The following is a 16,839-nucleotide window of genomic DNA, read 5'->3' on the forward strand; positions in this document are numbered from 1 at the left end:
TTACTATATAAAATATTGTAATGGAATTTTAAAATATATAGCCATTACAAACTTAATCCAATAAAATGCTGAAGTATCAGTCAAATTCACCCTTTAAGTAGACACAAATCCACAGAGTCAGTTGTAGAATTTAGCACATATACCTTTATATAGAGAAAATAATGAATATTTCTACTTTATGTCTTATTTGTATGACTGGACTGAGGTATCTGTTAGCTTATATGTAAATTTAAAAAAATAAAATCAATATTTCTATAAGTGCTTGTGTTTATAGAAAGCTGCTTTCTGGCTTTATTGGTTCTCCTCAACTATCTGAATGGGGGGGGGGGGGGGGGGGGGCGGAATCTATCTTTTAATGTTCTGTTTCCCTAAAGGGCTGAAGAAATAGTTTCAGCAGTGAAGTAAATACATTGGTGAAAATCAGGAGGAACTATACTACAACAGGCAGTTTCCTACTGCTTCTGGACTTGAAATATGAAGAAGATAAAACACATAGAACCACAACAGTTTTATGAAGGAGCATAAAACATTTAGACATTCAGTACTTTGGTAATGTCATTTATGTATTCCAGAAAAGTACACCATTACTGCACCTAAGCCATACAAGTTTAAAAGCCACAAGACTCAACATTACTAAAGGGCACTACCTGTGAAAGAGGTTTGTTTCAAGGATAAATGATAGGATGTAAACAAATACATTTATACTATTAGTAGTTCCAGAAGAGTTAGATATGGTGCTTTTCAAAAGAACACACAAGAAAACCCCCAAAACCGCAAAGACATTAGTATAGTTACTGCACCTGCCTGCCAGGGTAACCAACTGCCCCAATATTGCCAGCCATTCCTGGAATTCCCTAAGTGGAAAAAGAGGTGGGAAAAAGAGGTGGAAAAAAAAAAAAAAAAAAAAAAAAAAAAGGAAAGAACCAACAAACAGGTTTAATGTTGTCATATTTTGGAGTTTATTTGTTTTATCATTTGTCTTTTAACACCCGGTCATATGACACAGCTTAAACTCATGGAAAAATTGCTTTTTAAGCAAGTGACAGAGCAACACCCTAAAATTTACTCATCATATATAAGTAACTCCACCAATTTCAGTTACGTATCCTTTAAAAAGCATTACAAGCAGAGTAGCCTGATTTTATGAAATACAACAGTGCACCCCTTATTTCCATAAAAAAACCATAGATGCTATTTATAAAAAGTAATTGAGGAGGACTATAGGAGACAGGTCCTTATCATGAAGTAATTGTACTGGTCTTGGCTGTATTTGAAAAAATATGTGAAATGTTTCATTAAAGAAGAATCCTTATGTCCTTACAAAGCCAAATTTCTTTGTTTCTTCCAGAATCAGGTCAATATAGCACTGGATTAGTCATGAATGTATAGAACTTCTCTCCATCTTCTTCCTCCTAATCAAATCCAAAAGTCTTTTTTTTGTTGTTGTTTTATTACTTAACATCTGCGCATCTGACTCTATTTTCAGAAAAATGTGCTTTTCTGAACTGGTGCCAGATGCCATGGCCCCATCACCAAGACATAGGAAGGTCCACCTACTTCTGTTTAGTTAATTTGATTTTAAACAAGCCAAGTCCATAAATTGGACACTCTCCCAGCCTGACCCTTCCACCCACTGTCATATGTCAATGTTACCATAGCAATGGATCAGGACTTCCTCTCTGAGCTGCTCATAGCTGATTTATGGTGAAACAGCAGTCTTAGGAAGCAGAACTCAAAAGTGCAGATGCAAAAAGGGGTTGCAGTATTTTTTGTTTAAACGAGCTGCCACTGAAATGATTCTGTCACCTGCTTTCAACCGGTACAGATTCATCTTCTGACAGATGTTCTATCATGGAACTAGGCTCCATGGTCTCCTGTTTTGGCTCAGCTGTATCCCAAAATATGCATATATGAAAAAACTAAGCAAGCAGTAGAATCATTGCATTTACAACTCATTTTTTAAAACTTTTCCTTTGTTACCAGCTGTTCAAGAGGTTCCACAATTCACAAATTCAGAGGAATGTCTGTCCTCGCTGTACAAGCTTCTAAAAACTACAGACGCAGGTAGGTGCTACAGATAACAAGTAACTGGTCTAACTCATCACCTTCACCAGCCATGCCTGAAAATACTAGCAGTAAGAACTACGTACAAAATAAAACACTTTCATCCAAAGTGCTCCCTTAAAAGTTACATCAGAGTATTTTCTAAGTGATAATAATGAAGGAAAATATTTACAGCAGCAGTATAAGAACATAGAGATATCAAACAGTTGCACATCACCAGTTTTCACATTCTTGAACATGAATTGCCTTTGAAGGAACTTACATACATGCTTGATTGCATGAATAATAAGCAGAATTGCTTTTCCATGCAAGCTTCACTTTTACCCCTCCATGGTAACTAACTGATTACTTTTCGCCTGCAACTTCTTCAAAGATTGAGGCACTCTTCTCCTGATGTTAAGAATGACTTTTTTTTCACTGGCTGTCTCTTTATCTCACTGCTAAATTATAGTCATCACAGAAAAATGCCTGCGAGTCTATAATAAAAATCACCACTCAGTCAGCTAAGATTTGTGTATAAAACTCATTAATGGATGATGTTCATGAGTTTTCATCTCCCTTCAGGTGTCTATCATCTGTTATCATCACCGCTCCCTTTCAGTGTCATCCAAAAGGAGATTCATGCTTCCATCTACTCTGCCATGAGGAGCCTCGTTAATGCTAACAAGACTCATGAGCAATTGGATATCTTTGAAATTTACATTCAGATTGCTTCTTGAACTGACATGGAAGTGAGAAAAAACACTAAATAACCATTTCATTTTCTACATGCTAGGAGATTTAAAATGCATTAAATCAGTAGAGGTTTTGAAAGAATCCAAACTGTGCTTCTAACAAGAATTTTACACCAACCTCCGCCAAGCCAGTGTGGTAGTTGAAGAAAAACAAGCTGGTCTTTTCCATTTCATTTAGACCATTTTTTACCACACTGATCTCTAAATAATCTGAATTCTTGGTCAAGAACGATCAAGTATTTCCTTAAGCAGTCAGTAATCTACACAGATTGCTTATATTGAACACTTATATTGGATTATGTATTTTTCTATCCTTAATTGTTCCTCTGTAGTGTAGTGTACTGTGCTTTCATTACTTACCTGCTCACCCCGTGGCCCTTGCAGTCCCAGATAACCCTTAAGACCCTGTAGGTAGAGACACAGATATGTGATAAATACAGTTAAACACACAAAATGGACTTTTTTTGCCTACTCCAATGTCCCTTTTTATCAAGAAAAAAAATTAACCAAACTTGTTTGCCTGCAGCATTAGTGTGGTTTACATTTAGGAGCTCATATGAAAGCCGAGTTAGAGAAAAGGAGTAAGAAATCTTCATGGCAGTTTAGACAATTCCAAGATATTAGCATGCTTAAAGACAGTTTCAGACTTGTACTCTTTTAAACAAATGCGTACATGGGATGCTGTCCCCAGTTCTTGCTGAAACTGCAGAACTGGATTTGGTACAGTGCATTTCCCAATTCCAAATCCTTGTCACTATGCCCTTTCTGAACAAGGCATTTCAGAGGAAGGGTATAAGTAGAAGGTCATCCCATACTATATTCTAGGACACTCTCAAGAAAGAAAGACGTTCCAGGACACACGATATCTCTTTATAAAATTAACATAGAACAAATTTCAGCCCTTATATTATGGAATTTATCTCAGTAAGGAGAATAGCCTGTTCCTCATCCCAGAAATCTTCCCTGTGGTTCTGGAATCATGAAGCTGACAAACTTTACTCCCTGTGCATTGACCATTTCATGCATATTTTAGTTCTTAAAGAAAAAAAAGAATTAAAAATAGAGCTGGAATCTGCCATCTGCATCAGTACACTTGAAAGGAGAACCTTCTTGGATGTCTTTACACTGTACTAAACATACCCAGACAAGCTGGCCTAAAAGGGAGGCTGTAACAGTTGCATGATTGATGCAGAAGCCAAGTGTCTGGTCTTCACATCCCTTGCAAGAGGTAGCGGGAATACGCAAGTTCCAAAAGCTGCAGCTTGAAAGACCAAAACAATCCTTATTCTGGATAGAAATCTGTCATAAAATTGGCCTCAAAGGCATTGATGGAGTAGCAGGAGTGCCTTGGCTGATGTCAAACATCTGGCTGCCTTGTGGCATGATGATACTTATTAGTCAGTAGAGCTTTAACACCCACTGTAATAAGAAGGAATTCTGCAACTGATTTCAGCAGATCAGGTATGCCAAAGGTTTGGATAAGCTTCTGCATGACCACAAGAGTATTTCTGCATGAAATTAATTTTATTATCATACACAAAATTAAAAGAGGGAATGATTTTGCTTGGTGATAATTTTAGATAATAGAAAAGAGTGACATCTGTCAGGCTTCAAAATTTGCAATTTTGCTATTATAGGCTTGCTTGAGGAATCTTGATCCAAAAGAGACATACTCATTAAGAAACCCAAAGGCCTCATTTTCTCAAAACCCAACACAGCAGGTGTATCCTTTCATTTTGCTAATCACACACAGGGCATTGCCAGTTTGCAGAATTATAATGTATTCTCGCTTCAATCCTCTCCTGTAACTTAAGTCTAAATAATTTATATATGTTATCTTATATCTAAGGAAGCAGGTCTGCGTTGCTATTGGGGGAAAAAAAAAAAAAAAAACAAACCAACAACTGTAACACAGATAGCCAGGAGTTAATCTTGGATAAACCAGTTAATATGAAATATCCCAATTTACTATATTAATGCATGCCTAAAACCAAACTTTTTATTAATTGCTAAAGTAGAACTAAAGATGCCAGCATAAGCCAGTAACTCATCTTTAGCTTTCAAAATGTGCCTCAGAAAGCCATATAGTTTTTTACAGTCCCAGCCCACTCTGTATTTCATGAGTTTTATCCATTTCAGAATTTTATCCCCTCTCTGTGCTAAAATGATCAACTAAAGTAGGTGTTGCTAGAAGAAATCTCTCAGTAGTTTCTGTGCAAGGAGAGAAGGAAAGCAAATGCTGCTATACGCAGAAACATTCAAAGAGAAGTTTATCACAATTTAGTTTCAAAGTGGGTCAGTTTAGCTGATTAACACCTGCATGGACAGTCTCAAAAGAAGGTACACAAGGAACTGTGAGATGAAGAAGAAGGACTAATTACTGGTGTGCATGTTTCTACACAACAGCATATTACTTCTGCCAGAGGAAAACTGCTCTGACCTCATATTTTAGAGTAGTATGCCCATATTGTTATTCAGAATTAACATGGCCTTAATTCTTTCTAACTCATTTAGTGCTGGTTAGGAATGAAGCTAAACTGCGCTAAAATTAATATCATTCCAAAGAGAGAGTTTTCACATAGGGGTTTCCTTTCCTGTGACTGAGCTAATGCTCTTAAAATTCTTAGTTTTTTATAAGTTTGGGTTCCTATTCTTGAGCATACCCATATAAATAAGACCCAGTTTGCTCTGAGCTAAGATGAAAGTAAACAAGAAGAATACAAGTTCACATGAACTGGTTTGCAAAATGAAATATGTCCTTATTTCTAATGAAGATTAATGCTCTGATTTAAAAGCTCAATGTGGAAGAGAAAGGTTTGAAGCTTCCAATTACAGCAATACAGACTTTAAGCACATTACAAAAAAACAGCAAGTCGCAAGAATACTTTGGTCTGCGTGAGAGAAAAATCTTTACCGCCAACTAGTACGACTCACAAAAGACTTCAGAGCAAGTTTAAGTGTCTGACTTCTACCATATGCCTAGCACAGTGGGACCCAGACTGAGTGAAATCTGTATATAGCAAAATATAGATGTTAAATCATAACAGCAAGGACTGTTCAAGCCAAGTCTTTCCATCTTACTGGTGCCCATTGTGTTTTATTAGAATTTTTATGCATTTGTTATTAAAATACATCTGGCACAACACTGGCAAATTTGCTAGAGAGCCAAGAAGTTTCTGTAACATCTAAAAATGAGTAGGTGAAGTGTTATACCCAGTGCTACAACCATCAGCTACAGAGAGATACAAGTCTTTGAAAAGTGCCAGAAAAAATATTTTCCGGACATGGGGTAAGTCTAGCATATAAACAGATTTCCGTGCACTGTCCCAGGAGCCTTTGCAATGCTTACTTATCAGCTTCACGTTGTCACCACATGGCACCCAGTTTTGAAAAACTTCTTCATCAGCAAATGGTTTGGGTTTTTTTTCCTTCATAGCTCCATTCTATCTTGTTTGCAGATGTTTATTAACACAACTAAGATTTCATCTACCATCTCTTAGCCAGAATATTCTAATAAATAGAAATACCCCTTAAAAAAAATAAAAAAGTGTACATATAGAAGATGGACCTTTTCACTATCTAATTCAGTAGAAGAATTTCTCTCACACAGTTGAAGTTTCCTCCTACTCAAGAAAAATCGCACTCTCTAGGAGAAGCAGTAGGAGACACTTGGTAGCATAATGTTGACATCACCACAGGTACTGCTTTGAAATTTATTTATCTGCCTTACCCTTTACAGGATACAAAAGTAAAGCCAAAAGGAAATATAGAGCCCTTCTCAGGTTGCAACCAAGGTTTTTCCTTCAACATGTCTTACCATATTATCCTTTAGTATGTGAATTTTATCAGGATTTTATAGATCCAGATTCCTGTGATTTACTGTTACACCTATATTAGGGAATAAAGTTAGCCGCAGAATTGTTGCCAATCTTTTTAAAAATCTTTTCCAATGTCATTGTAAAGTACCTGCAACCACACAGGCACTGCAGTCATTCTAATGTATTGGCATGATCCCAGGCAAGTTAATGCCCAGGAGTACTGTCCTTTGGCTGACAATCTATCCTCCAGTACTCTGGCTAGCAGAGGCGAGCACTCGTCTGTCTGTACAGTGAAGTAGGCCCTTGTCTGGGAGAGGGGAAAGGAGGGGGCTTCTGCTCTGTGAGGTCTTTGGACTGATAGAAGGAAAGTTTTGAGTGCTGATTTAAAGATGGCCCTGTCAAGACAGCTCCAGATAAGAGATCTGTGCAACTGCTCTGGAAACAGCACTCTCCTCAAACTAACCCTCATCTCCCACCATTACTTCTCTGCTTCAAAAGATGCCTGAAAGAAAAAGTCCTCTAAACACTTCATAAACATGCAAGTTTCTGTTCTTATGCTAGAACAAATTTGGAGCCCTAACCCAAGCAAAGCTTGGCTTTTTATAGTGTGTGTTACAGGCACGGGAAATATGTCATATTTTATACACAACCACAAGGACACATACTCTGACACATGGCATGTAATGAAAAATAAAGTCAATCACAATAATCTGTTCCCAGAGTCCTGATTATTAACATACGTTTGCGTTACTATCTCATTAAAAAAAATGTAGATTCTCAGCTTTATAAAAAGAAACACATCATTTTATAGTTCTAATCCAAAACAGTAGTTTACTAGTGCTTTTCTACTGCATCGAGGGCTTCAAAACAATTTTTTTTTTTTTTTTTGGTAAAATGAATCTTTCCAAGTAACTCTCTTAACATGATCTCAGATATTCAGAAAAATAGAACCAGAAGCACATGGAATATGGCTTCTCAAAGTCATTCTTCTCAAAAAAAGTGAAAACAATATGCACACTTGCCTCAAACTTTCACAACACATGTTTTTGTGTAAGCACCAAATGACGTTGCACAGGAAGTTCAGAAGCAGGCAAATTCTGATTAGAAAACTTGTCAAACACAGTTTCCTCCATAGCCACCCTGGAGTGGGGCGATCACGCCCAGTGGAGGGCAGCAGGCATTGCAGCACACTCTCCACTGCCGCTCTCCAAGGCCACTGCTCCAGTTAAAGGGAAATGGATGACGAATTCCATAAAGAAAAAACCTCAAATTTCTAGGTCTTTCGGGAAAACACTGAAAAAGTCAATATGACAAAAAGTAATTGCCATGAAATGAACATAGATTTGTATTACACTATTAAAAATATCTGGAAGAACATTAGAGTTTTTATTCGCTATCAAATATCTCACTGTTTAGAAACGACTCAGTTAACACAAGCTGACTGTCAAAATCAAGTAGAATTTGGCACATCATTAACTTATATGTAGGATTTTTTTGATCTTCCTTTTTACCTGTAAATGTTATTATTCAATATTATAGCAATTCCCCAGTAATACTGGGGTACAAAACAAAAATGGATGTACTTGATTTTTCTGCAGTTTTTTCTTGTAGCTGGTTTACTTCACAGCTACTTGTGCTCACATTCCTTTGAAAATAATTTCTGAGATCACAATGAGCTAACAGTGTGTTTACCTATTTATGTATATTGAAAAGCAATAACTAAAATCAATTATTTAAAACACAATAAATTGTGAGCTTGTCATTAAAAAAAATTAAGCATGAAATACTTTTAACTGTTTACAGGTATAGTGTTGTTCAAAAGCTGGTATTCTTACAGTCTGGGTCAGGCAGAAGTTATGTTAAACATGCTTCTAGTTAGCATCTGATGCGTACAACATGGAAACAGAGAGTAAAATTTCCAGTGATCAAGTGAGCACGATTCTCCACAGAGTCCCTAACCCTCAGATAAGGAGTGAATTCTTGTGGCAGGAAGAGAGCATGATGGCCATAAGATTTTAATTTCCTTGCCCTCAAATGTCAGTCTCGTAATCCAGAACCAGTGACAGCTGCTTCCCATCTAAAAAGCTTTAAAACAAAACCTACTTTGTTTTCAGAGCAAAACTGTAAACCTGATGAAATAAGAAAGCACAATACTTGGGGAATCTCGAGGTGGCCCAAGATCAGCGGTGACAAAAGTTATCAGTGTCCAGGCTTGTAAGTTAACTCTCACGAGAGGGGATGCAAATTCTTGTCACAGCTACGCATTTTCTCAGTTCATAGAACTGTGGGCCACATGTTTGGCAAAATAAATTTCCACACTCCTCCTGGTGCTAATTCAGTGACAGCTTCCTTTTCTGGTCACATTTTTACTATGTTTTGCTCAATTCTAGAACTGAATGACTTGACTTTTTAAAAAAAAAAGAAAAAAAAATCATACACTTTAAGATCAAGACAATGTTGAACGAAGCCATCTTAAAACATAATACTGAATATAAATTTTGTTGCAATGTCATTTTTCTTTAGTTTCAATAGCAGGCAAGCATTTAATTACTATCCCTTCTCTATATATCAAAAATTAAGGTCAAAAATACCTTTAACAATCCATTCCATCCTTTTGATAGGCACTTTACAGCTGCCGTTAGTGTTACATACTACTTCAAAATTCTGCTGTGGTATCTGTTCTCCCTGTTTTTCTATTACACTTGCAACACCGAACTATCTTCCACAAAGACAGCATTTAATAGGACTTTCCCCCCAGCTTTCTTGCTGATTTTTGCCACCTCACCAGTTTGTCACCATCTGACTAATCAGAGCAGCCTACTGGATTTATGTCAGGTGACCTCTCCTTCCACATAAACTATATTCACTCCCTCAGTCTTCTGTGCTCATTTTCTTAAGGTTGTCTCATTTCCTCTATTGACATCCTTCACATTCCCTTCCCCAAACTACCTGTCTGCTTTATACTTTACTGTATACAGAGGACTGCCATAATTTGGATATATTTCTTAAATGCAGTGTGTAGCACCTGACATTTCTCATATTAAAAAATACCACATTATGTAGCATCCAAAATTGGAACTTATTCCACCTGAGTTCTATTTCAGCAATTCTGGCACGCGTTTGGGATAAAAGCATATAATTCAGTACAGAAATACTGAGCCCATGATCCCATGGAGTTCTTTCTATACGACAAAATACACAGTATAGAAAAAGAAATGAAAAAACTATTACTAAAAATTGAATACAATTGATTTAAAAATGACTGTATCTTGCAGGCAAGCCTATCTTTCTTAGTACCTATTCTGTTTGAGCAGGGTCACGCCATGCCTTTTGAAGGACACAAACCTAAGCAGCTGCAATTTACATTCTGTTGCCATGATATCACTTGATTTAGTTGCAAGGAAAGGTTTTGCAGGCCCTGGAGCCTGACACAGTAGACAGTCACAGTACCAACAGCACGCCTAAAGCCCTTCTATCACCTCTTGACCACCAGACATCCAGCTGACAGCCATGGATTCGAGCCAGGGAAGGTTACATGAAAATGGCAACAGAATCTTACCTTCTGGCCTTTGATCCCAGGTGGGCCTGGAAAGCCTATGGGGCCTGGATCACCCTGCACAACAAAAAAAATCCGGAATCACTATGTTTCACTGGAACATGACACAGAGCTATAAACGTGTAGAACTTCATATCTTCTCTGCATTCTTTGACATTTGGTATGAAGAAGTAGCTAATGTTGGTTTATCAGCCATAGATTTTTCTTTTTTTAGAGGAAGAAGATTGAAAAGGCAACAGTTCCTCAACTGCAGGCTCCTGGTGCAATGTGCATGCTCCTGCATCATACAACATGACCAAATCATGGCTGGAACAGACTTCATTCACAACCTCACAACATTTACTTTTAGCCAACATAACTGGGAGTGAAGAAGCTATGCAATTCTTGAGGTGGTCCTTCCCTCAGAAGTGAGTAGTTTCACCTCAGGTAATATATATATATTTGACTATTACTGTTTATTGTTTGTGTTACTGTTATGCCAACAATCCTCAACCAGGAATCAGGACACCATTATGGTACGTGTTGCATAAAACACAGAGTAGATCTAATCCATGTAAAAGACAACATGAAAGATGCATATAGACGAAAGTGTTATGGTGGCATATGGCTATTCTCATGCAAGTTCTTTCCACCTCGCAACTACATGATGGCATACGTGAATGAGAATTAGAGCATCTCAAATGCTAGGGAGCAGGAAGAAGGTGCATTTTCTTATGGTTGTTGCAGTTGGGGGAGGAAGGAATGTTGTTCCAGTTCTTTTTTCTTTGCTCAGGACTGACAGTGAAGAGACTCACTCTTTCAGTATTAGTGCCCAAATTCAAAGTCAACGAACAGATCCTGGAAGTGAGTTTGCATCAAAGTAAATTTAAGTTCATTACTTAGGGTGAGCAAATTGACTTGGGTGAAAAATTAAGAACCCAAAATAGTGAGAACTATAAAAATGCATATCAATCCCATATTTTTGGATTATAGATTCATTATATGTGTATTTAGTTGGAGGTCATACATACACATTGGTGGGCTTTAGACTGTTCTGTGGCAGCTTGGGCTTATGCCAAAGAATATACCTTGATTTTCAGGTAGACACATATAGCTCACAACACTACGAGTAGATTGCCAAAAGCAAAAGCTGGTTAGGTTAAAATAATGTTGCTATTTCTACAAAAGCTGCACTTCAGTTTCTTATCAGTGCATCAACAGGCACATTTCTGAGTTTTGCTCAGCAGCCCTTTAACACTGAAAATATATGTTTGTGAATTTTAGGGTTTGACAGAATGTATGCATTAAAAAAATATGTTATTTTACGTACACATCAGCAGCTACTAAACAATAGTTATTTGCTAATGCTTGCTTCATTACAGAGAGTGGTCCTGGACTCCTACAGTGTTTTCTACTTAGCACAAATATTCCACAATTGAACTACTAGCAAATGCTTGTAGTAAGACTTAGTGTAAATAAAAGATATTCTAAAAGACATAGAGTAGGCTAACACATTAGAATGAAAATATGCAACTATATTTTTAGCATTATCACATTGATTTTAAAGTTTCATACATAGTCAATAGATTTGCAATCTAAAAATGAAATAATCACAAGCTTTCAAGCCCACAATTTCTATGAAGAACCATTTTAAATATTTATACTCAAATATTTTGGGCAGAGAAAGCAACTGCTAGTTTGGCTAAAGCAGCTTAGGAGGAACTAGCAAGAAAAGCCTCTGAAGTGAAAGGACAAACCTTAGCATCAACAGTCTGTTAAAAAAAGTGGTTAAATACAACACAACATGCAATACTGTGTGCACTTGTCATCATCAAATTTTGTCTGTCTTACACAACTTTCTATGGCAATGCAAGGTACTAAAGAAAACTGGAATCTGTACTTTGTTATATCAATGTGAACAGAATTCAATTTCATTGTTCTAAAAGTATTTTCCTTTTATTTTTTTTAATTTTATTTTTATAAATGAAACTGAATATACCATTTAAGTTTCAGCTTTCAATACAATTTTTTTATTTGTCTTTGCTTCATTACATCACCTGTGTCTGCACTGGTCAGTCTCACACAATTGTCAAAATACACCAGCGTCACAGTAAATACAAAGCATTGTGCTGTTATAACTTGTCTGAATACTAAACAAGACTTCAGCAAAAGAATGGGACAGACAAAACATTTTTCTATAATTAAGAAAATATTACCTTTTCACCACGTTTTGCCTGTCCTGGAGAGAATCCTGGGTCTCCTTTAGGGCCCTGTTGCAGAGAAGTTAAGTTCATTAATATCATCAGGGAAGAGAGTTTTTAATAATACACGTGGAAATATTTTCACTGTTATAGGAAGAGGAGGGGGAATGTTCATATAAAATTCACTTGTTATTACAGATTTGATTATGATTACAGATCATAACTTTTTCAGTAAAGAACTATGGCAAAATGTAATAGTGTGAGTTCACATTGAAATGAGATTTACATTTTCCAAATTTCATGTCACAAAATATTTGATAAAAAGATTTTATGGGTAAATCCGAGCAGGATTACAGCAGACACACCAGCTGAAATGCTCTCCCCGTGTCTCCACCACCTCAGGACACCACCTATTCCGCAAACACTGTGCAAGATTATCAGGCTATATTACTCCATTGATTATCATCTTGTCCAGGCTTCCTCACGCTCAGTACCTGCCCCACGCAGCGCAGACACTGCGGCTGGGAAGGACGGAGCTGTAAACACACAGCGAAGGCCTCTGTTCAATTACGAGTTACTTCCTAGCAGATGAGACAGCTCATCACTCCTGGCCAGAAGTTACTGTCTGCATCCAAGACTAGGCCGCAGAGAGGGGAAAGACGCAGCCACACTCAGGTCTCCTATTTCAAATCCCCGCTGCCAGAGCTCGCCGCCACACAAAGCGCCAGGCACTGAAGGCCGACACGCCACAGAGGCCTAGGGCCTGCCTGGGCCGGGAGCCAGGGCTGGCCAGCATCAGCCGGGGCTGGCAGCTAGCCCTGCAGAGCTGTTGGCCACAGGCAGCTCTCCCACCACAGCAAACCCGCAGCCCTCCTAGTCAAAGTTGCTGCCCTTAAAACAGGAGTCACCAGCAAAATGGTACCTCGTGAGGCAGCCCTGGGTGAAGTGCTTCACGCTGACCAAGCAGTCACCTGGGGGGTTCCCAGAGCCATAGGCTGAAACCACATTCATGCACTAATAACTGAAAATAAGGTAACTGAGGAGGAAATGGTGAACCCCTTGGTCTAATTCAACTAAAAGCTGCATGCAAAAGGCACCGTAACATTTCATGGATCTGTTTTATATAAATGGCACAGGCTGCAACAGTGCTCTTGATTTCAAAGCTGTAGAGTAAAACTGGGTGTTACTCACAAGTATCAAGATCTACTCTTCTCGCTCAAAAATACATTTTATGTAGCCAAGGAAATAAACGTTACTATTAAAGTTATCCCACAGCAGCTCTAGATTAAAGATTATATCTGCCCTCCATTGAAAGAGAGCTAAAGTTGGGAAAAACAGCTGTTTAGCCGTTGGCAGCACAATCCTACTCTCAGGGGCAACACTGGCTGCTCAGAGGACAAGCAGCGCGAGGCTTGCTGACGGTCAGCCATTTCAGACCCGTAACGGCCATGGCTCCTATCTGAAATGCTACGGGGCCTGATCATCCTCTTGCATACGGTGCTGCAGATCAGGGGTTATCCTTCCCTCTGCGGTTAAGATTTGTACATGTGAGGCCGCTTGAGAAACTAACCCTGTTGAATACTAAATAAAGCCTGGATATATCGCACAATGAATCTGTTGTGTTAAACTGATGTGTCAGGTCAGAGAGAACACCATTCTTCAGCATGGCAGGAGTTATCCGAGTATATTCCAGCTGATTCATCTTCCCGAAGGTAAATAGTTATCTTGCTTGAACAACTCCAATCTGTCTTCTGCTTCCATTTTCCAACACAGGCATATTAAACTAAGAGTTGTAATAAAATTGTGATCAGCTCTTGGCTAGTTAAAGCACAGGCCTCTGATAACTTACCCATAGCCTTTCCTTTCCCTTATAAGTATAATTAATTCCTCATTATTTTTAATTGAAAAAACAAACAGCCATTGTTATGCATGGCCTTCAGTTGTGGATTAACAACATGTCACCACAGGTCCAGATGTGAGGACAAAATAAAGCACTTAATTATTTAATCTACATAACATTACAGTGTAGTTATAATAGTGCCAGAATCCCCAAACTAGATTTTCTTAACTAATCCATTTTTCAGAGAGCCAGGAATACAGCCAAACTCATGAATACTTTTGAATTACTTTACAAACACCCATCAACTCTTTATCAGGAATTAAGTGCCGAGGACGTCAGCTGTCGGTTGGAACTGCTAGCACACATCCAGGGCTGGATACTATACTGTAAGGGTATTAGCTAATGTTGTTCCACACTTCAAAAGCAAGTACATGAAGGATACGTCAGCACAGGAGGGAAAAAACACATGCATCTCAAAGGCAGAATAAAATTCGGCATTAAGTTACTGCCAGAAAATTGTTTCAACTCGCCTACAATGTTTTAAGATCAAACAAAAGTATGTTTCGTTTCAGCTTACGTAGTGTGGGTCAACTGGATCATCACAGTCAAAACTTGGTGAGCACCTGGCTAGTTTTTATTTAAAGAAAAGTGTTTCAGAAGACACTTGTATTCATAGGATAATTTATATTCTAACAGAAATATTGTAAAAAATAATTATGAATCTCTAAGTTTAAGTGTTCCTATAGAACTAGATAATAACAAAAGCACACACAAAAAAAGAGAATCACTTGGTTTTACAGTGTTTGACACCAAAAACTTTATTAAATTTCTTTTTATGTCCTCAAGCAGTTTTTAACACCTGTCATGACAGGTCAGATTCCTACCATTAGGAATCGCACTAAAACAAATCATGGTTGCTGCTGGCTTTTTCCTAACATATCTATCAAATTGCTCAAACCAAATATGAGTTGAAGGCATTCTGCAACTGCACAAATCTGTCAAACCTATTTAAAGGGCCTACGTTACACAAGTTTGAAGGGTTTTATTTGAGCTTCCAGTCTACTATTTTTTCTTTGGTTTTATATATCACATCCATAAATCTTCAGAAAATTATTCTAGCATATTAATCAAGTAATAATGTCTGAAATATTAGAATATTTACATATGAAAGGTTGGGCACTGACAAAAAAAAAAGAGGAATTTCTAGAGAATGACAATATATTTTTCTTCCCCCTTTAAAAAAAAAAAAAAACAAAACAAAAAACAAGGCAAAAGGTTACAGCAATTAAATGTATATTCTCACTTAAATTCCAGTTTATCAAAGAGGCCAAGCTGATTTACAGGAACTCTTTTGGGAAGTACAGAATACTTGCATGGATAACAGTTTCCAGGTTATCATTCTGCACACACAGAGGTTTTTTTTTTTTTCCCCTGAATAAACTGCTATTTTGTTTTGATGTTCAATGTGATTGATTACATTTAATTAAAATATGTTTATAGTAACAGTCTCCATCTGTAAACCAAAGAAGGCCAATTGCTTCTATTATAGGAAACAATTCTGGGGCTTCCAAAAAGTCACTAAGAAGTTCATGTATTTACACAGAAATATGGATAAATTAACTCACCTTTGGACCTGGCAATCCTGGCAAACCTGGATTACCATGTGGTCCTGGAATACCCTATAAAAAAAACAAAAAACAAAACAAAACAAAACAAACAAACACAAACAAAACAAACAAACAAGAGTGGGATTATTCAGTACTCCACTTAACAAGTGTGAACAGTTTGCAGAGAATCATTTTACTGCATCATTGTTGCTTTTAGAAGCCCTGGTTGGGATTTTCAAAGGATTCTCAAGAAATAAAAGATGTACATCTTCCTAAAAAATTAAAAGTGAAGTTGAGTACTTCCCTTTCTTTTAAAAAAAATCTCAGCTTCTATCGTGTTCCCAAGTAATTCTTAACAGGTATTTGGCACACAGTCACTGCAATGTTTCTCCCCAGCTACAAAACTTGGAGGCACGGGATAAAATCAGAAAGAACACATTCTGAGGTACCCAGCTATACACTGCAAAGAGAAGGAAGTGGATCAGTTCTCACTGGCTTAAAAAGATGACTCAAAGCAATGTGTTCCACCTTCTCTAAACAAATCACAGATAAAAACCCTTCACCAACCTGATTCTCCCACAGCCAATGTAGAAAATGGGCTTATTGCTAAAAGAGTTGGACTTAAACCATTCCAGGAGCAGAAAAGGCTATCAGGACTATCTACGCCTTCCAGGATAAGTGTCTGTTCCTGCAATACACTCGGCAATCCTCGTTCCTTGACAAACTGCGCATTAGGGAAAATATTTGTTGCAACGGCTGTCAGCAGCTGTTCATCTTCCAAACACGGAAGGACCAAACTGGTGAAAAACCTATCCCTGGTAAGTTGGCAACAAAGCTTTTTTGAATTCACTAAGGCCAAAATTCCACCTGAACAATTAATCCAAATGCCAAACATAATAAGAATCCTTTTCTGCTTTCTCATATATTCAGTGGTCTTACAACAGATAAACTCAGTGTTTGTCTTTCCCTCACATGAGACTGAATTTACTGGTTATACCTTGCAGTAACACTGAAAGCTGTATCTGTTAAGTGCTCCCTCT

The 16,839-nt window shown here is 37.6% G+C and overlaps 1 protein-coding gene across 3 annotated transcripts in view; it reads right to left on the reverse strand.

Annotated features, from left to right (window-relative positions):
• The window catches only part of COL24A1 (collagen type XXIV alpha 1 chain), a 153,298-nt gene that overhangs the window by 109,617 nt on the left and 26,842 nt on the right, over window positions 1–16,839 (reverse strand). For 2 of the 3 annotated variants that reach the window (XM_087733199.1, XM_087733197.1), the window contains exons 5-9: window positions 15,818–15,871; window positions 12,368–12,421; window positions 10,176–10,229; window positions 3,159–3,203; window positions 801–854 (exon numbers count right to left, since the gene is read on the reverse strand). In XM_087733199.1, coding sequence (XP_087589325.1) covers window positions 801–854; window positions 3,159–3,203; window positions 10,176–10,229; window positions 12,368–12,421; window positions 15,818–15,871 — 261 coding nt within the window. The remainder of the gene's footprint in view (window positions 1–800; window positions 855–3,158; window positions 3,204–10,175; window positions 10,230–12,367; window positions 12,422–15,817; window positions 15,872–16,839) is intronic. The other variant, XM_087733198.1, reaches the window with a different exon arrangement.

Source organism: Nipponia nippon, unplaced genomic scaffold, assembly GCF_047370975.1.
Source record: "Nipponia nippon isolate SJK-2023a ecotype South Korea unplaced genomic scaffold, ASM4737097v1 scaffold_5, whole genome shotgun sequence".
In the NCBI taxonomy this organism is placed as follows: domain Eukaryota; kingdom Metazoa; phylum Chordata; class Aves; order Pelecaniformes; family Threskiornithidae; genus Nipponia; species Nipponia nippon.